We start from the raw sequence: 3533 nt of genomic DNA on the forward strand, positions 1-3533 counted from the left end.
TGTTTTATCTACTAATGTTAATTAAGTCCATCGATAACGTGGGGTATATACGGTAAATTCTACACAATTTATACTAAGCTCAATGAAAACGTTGGGCAACAAACCTTTTGTTTTTAAGATATTGTACTAATTTCTCTAAATTTCGACTTTTGTCTCAACCCAATACATCACTTCAATCCATGGATTTACTGCAAAGCAATGTACTTGTTGCAGTTAACAGAAGGTGCTACATAAGGTTGTGCTACAAAAGAGTCGGAGTCATAAAGTCTGACAGAGAAATGCCGAAGAAAATAATGGAGCTCGGCCGTTTATACATANGTAAAGGTTCCAAGAACAGATAAAATGGTGCCAAGAATGTGGTAGCAGTGGGAACAGAGTCACATGATACCTTACATCCTCCCGCATCTACCTACTATGCACATTAATTTCTAAAAGATTATCTTTTTCTGCAGTTCATCACCAACACTCGATTCGCTGTTTCGGGATAGAATAACACATTTGGATGGAAGTAAACGGGGCATCCCCTTTAGCACTCTGCTTCAGTAGATGACTCATCCTAACACTCCAGATAAAAAATCACAAATGAGAGATGCTTACTTCTGGGATTGGCCAGTGAATAACCGATTCAACAGCAACAACCATGGCATGTACAAAATCATCACCCCTAGTAGCGATGGCAGTAAATCCTCGAACTGTCGGATAGGAATTTACCTGTGCAGGAAAACAGATAGTTGGCAGTCGAAAATATTTCAAGAAGCCGAACAGGCCCAAGAAGAAGAATTTGCAATTGTTCGAGAGACAAATTGAAAATTAATGGTTAAATAATGTCTTCTTTATCCAGAGAATATGTTTCCGCCCATGAAATCGACGAAACAAAATCTTGACAAAAGGTGTAGGCAAGTAGGAAACATAGCATGGAGCATACCTTTTGATAAAGAGAAAGCCATTCATTAGTCGAATCATCGGTAACTGTACCCCCAATCACTAAATTCGTCGTTTGTCTAACCCTTCCATCTGTCTTTGAAATTTCTGATAATTTTGAAAGATGTACTCAAAAACCCCTTTCCAAATACAAATTCTATTATGTAAAATTAAAGAATGCAAGCACAACACAGCAAAGTCTATTGCACCCCTCAAATAAAATGCCTCGAAGATTTTAAGCGAACTATTTTCCCTTGAATTCCACACAAGCCCAGTTTTTCAAGCAATTGAGCATTCTCACCACAGGTGAAACAAGCGCACAAGCTGCTCAAGAAAAGCAACACCCAGCCGCCGCTCGAACAAGAAAAAAAATCCATATTTATTTATTTGCTGCCGAAATAAGTTAATTTGCCAAAACATGCACCTGAAATCGCCTTCAACACCGCTTTCTGAGGTGGTTCTTGTTCATAATCGTCGCCAGAAGAAGATGCGCTTCCAAAATTTGTGCGATTTCTTGCAAACTGAGAACTTTTAGCAGATACCGAGACCTCGTTCCTAGAACATATTGCTGCTTTACAGCCACAATTTGGTTTCAACGTCGATATTTTCTGGTGGGCCGAAATGGTTGGTGTAAAATTGCTCATGAAAGGTAAAGGCAGAGATGATTCAGAAATCTGTCAAGAAAACGTTTCTGAGAATACTTCTGCATACCATTTTTGAAATCTTGGTGGAGAAATTACAGTACGTATATATATGAAATACAAGTTGTGTGGTGGAGGGAAGAGCAAACCCCACGTGGTGTTGGCCCTGGTCTTTGTTGTTGGTGGAGGGACACGTATCTGGATTGTGACCTGACACCGGAAAGAAACTGGCCATTTTGAGAACTATCACGCTTTAAGTATACTAGGCACGGGCACCTCAATTCTTGAGGTGTCCTACTGGGTTTATAGCATAACATATGAATATTTATATATTTTTTTAGAGTTATTAAGTATGTGTTTATATTTGTGAGCATAGTTATTTTTTATGTTCTTCTGTATTCGTATACAAACGATTATTATTACAAATTGACATTGTGTTTAACAAAGTGAAAAATATGAAAAACAAAGAATTTATAAAAGTAAAAATGATTAGAAAAAGGCTGAACTGGTGCTCAAATAGGAGAAGTTTAATAACATGTTGCAAATTAAATATAATGTATTTCTTTATCTTAAATATAATGAAGGGTCTACTCCGTAAATAAGTTATCATAAATTCGAAAATAGAGCATCCGTATTTTGGTATTGGTTGTAAGATTGTTACATTTAATGATGTTTTTTGACGCAAATGAATTCATGAATATGGTAACTTTAATTTAAATAAGTTGTAATATGAGCCATTGAACAATCAATAGAAGCACAAAAAATTTTAGGGTAAAAAAAGAAATTTGAAAAAATGTTAATGTAGACATGATTTCAATATGTTTAACTTTTTTTTTTAATTTAGTTGACAGATTTATGAATTTTGTAACTTAAGGTTTTTTTATGACATATAAACATGAGAGATAATATTAATTTATAAAATAAGACAGCTGAATAAAAAAAATAACAATGATGGTCTAATATAAGAAATTAAAGTATATTAATAAAAATTGTTTGGAGCTCGCATTAATCTAAAGTTTATAATATGTTTACGCACATGTACAACGACTAAGTATTTTCGATAACATAAGATAAATATTTTATTATTCATTTAACGTACATGGTTGATTTGATGGAGTGCGTTGATATTTAGGATTGTCTCAATGTCCGTCGCATAGTTTAGTAGAAGCAATAATTTTGCTTCCATGTTACATTCTTCATAAGATGATGTCCCATATTGGGCTGTAGTAAACTCTTCCTATTAGTTCGCACGTTTTTTTTTCCTGAAATATATAGTTATATTGATATTGTTTACATCCAATACATATATAGTAAATATTGTTTTACATTGAGTTTGGTTCACATACTGCATTTGTAGTTAACAAAAGATGGATATTAAAAATTTATAACGTAACAAGTATGTTACGCGTTAGATAATTAAGCATATAAGTATGTATGCAATAAGAGAAATTACAAACAAAATCCATTGTGAAGATTACATGTAATAAAATTGTACATGTTTGTGTGCAATATATGTACGAGCTAAAAGTTTTAATTTCATATTTAAAGTACTATTAATATATTTTAATATAATATTTTAATTTGCTGAGCATATATAGTTTTTTCCCAAACGACAACAAAATGTAGGTATCACACCATATTTTGTAAAGTAACATAACCACATCATAATTCACATAAAATTTACATTATGTTTTCCAAAAGTGAAAACCCAAAAAGTACAAAATATGTTGTTCTGCACTCATCATTGTAAGCATACTTGAGCCCTTGTGGTTAACTGTTGATTCGAACTTGAGGAAGAAAGCCAAATACCATAAGAAATCAAGCTGACGTGTAGTATATGATGTGTCGCCAAATGTAGGAGGTTAAGCGATTGTAAAGAGAATAAATGAGAATATCCAATAATATATCCTCAATTCATTGCAATGCAAACAGCTAACACAAAGAAAACAACTCAGAACATTTACCTCTTTT

General features: G+C 33.3%; 1 protein-coding gene across 1 annotated transcript; it reads right to left on the reverse strand.

The window, feature by feature from the left end:
* Positions 1-329: 329 nt before the first annotated feature.
* Positions 330-1668, reverse strand: LOC140969051 (uncharacterized). Its single transcript, XM_073430262.1, has 3 exons — positions 1346-1668; positions 926-1029; positions 330-711 (listed from the first exon to the last, which is right to left on the reverse strand). The coding sequence occupies exons 1-3, from the start codon at positions 1563-1565 to the stop codon at positions 577-579; spliced, it is 459 nt and encodes a 152-aa protein (XP_073286363.1). The 5' UTR covers positions 1566-1668; the 3' UTR covers positions 330-576.
* Positions 1669-3533: the final 1865 nt, after the last annotated feature.

The sequence above is a fragment of the Primulina huaijiensis genome, unplaced genomic scaffold, assembly GCF_012295235.1.
Source record: "Primulina huaijiensis isolate GDHJ02 unplaced genomic scaffold, ASM1229523v2 scaffold40101, whole genome shotgun sequence".
In the NCBI taxonomy this organism is placed as follows: domain Eukaryota; kingdom Viridiplantae; phylum Streptophyta; class Magnoliopsida; order Lamiales; family Gesneriaceae; genus Primulina; species Primulina huaijiensis.

Bases quoted from the DNA above. Each gene is read 5' to 3' on its own strand.
- LOC140969051 (XM_073430262.1), bottom strand. From the start codon at position 1,565: ATGAGCAATTTTACACCAACCATTTCGGCCCACCAGAAAATATCGACG. The intron at 1,030-1,345 runs GTGCATGTTTTG...CAAAATTATCAG, and splicing joins GGTGTTGAAGGCGATTTCAG to AAATTTCAAAGACAGATGGA. The intron at 712-925 runs GTATGCTCCATG...TTTCCTGCACAG, and splicing joins GGCTTTCTCTTTATCAAAAG to GTAAATTCCTATCCGACAGT.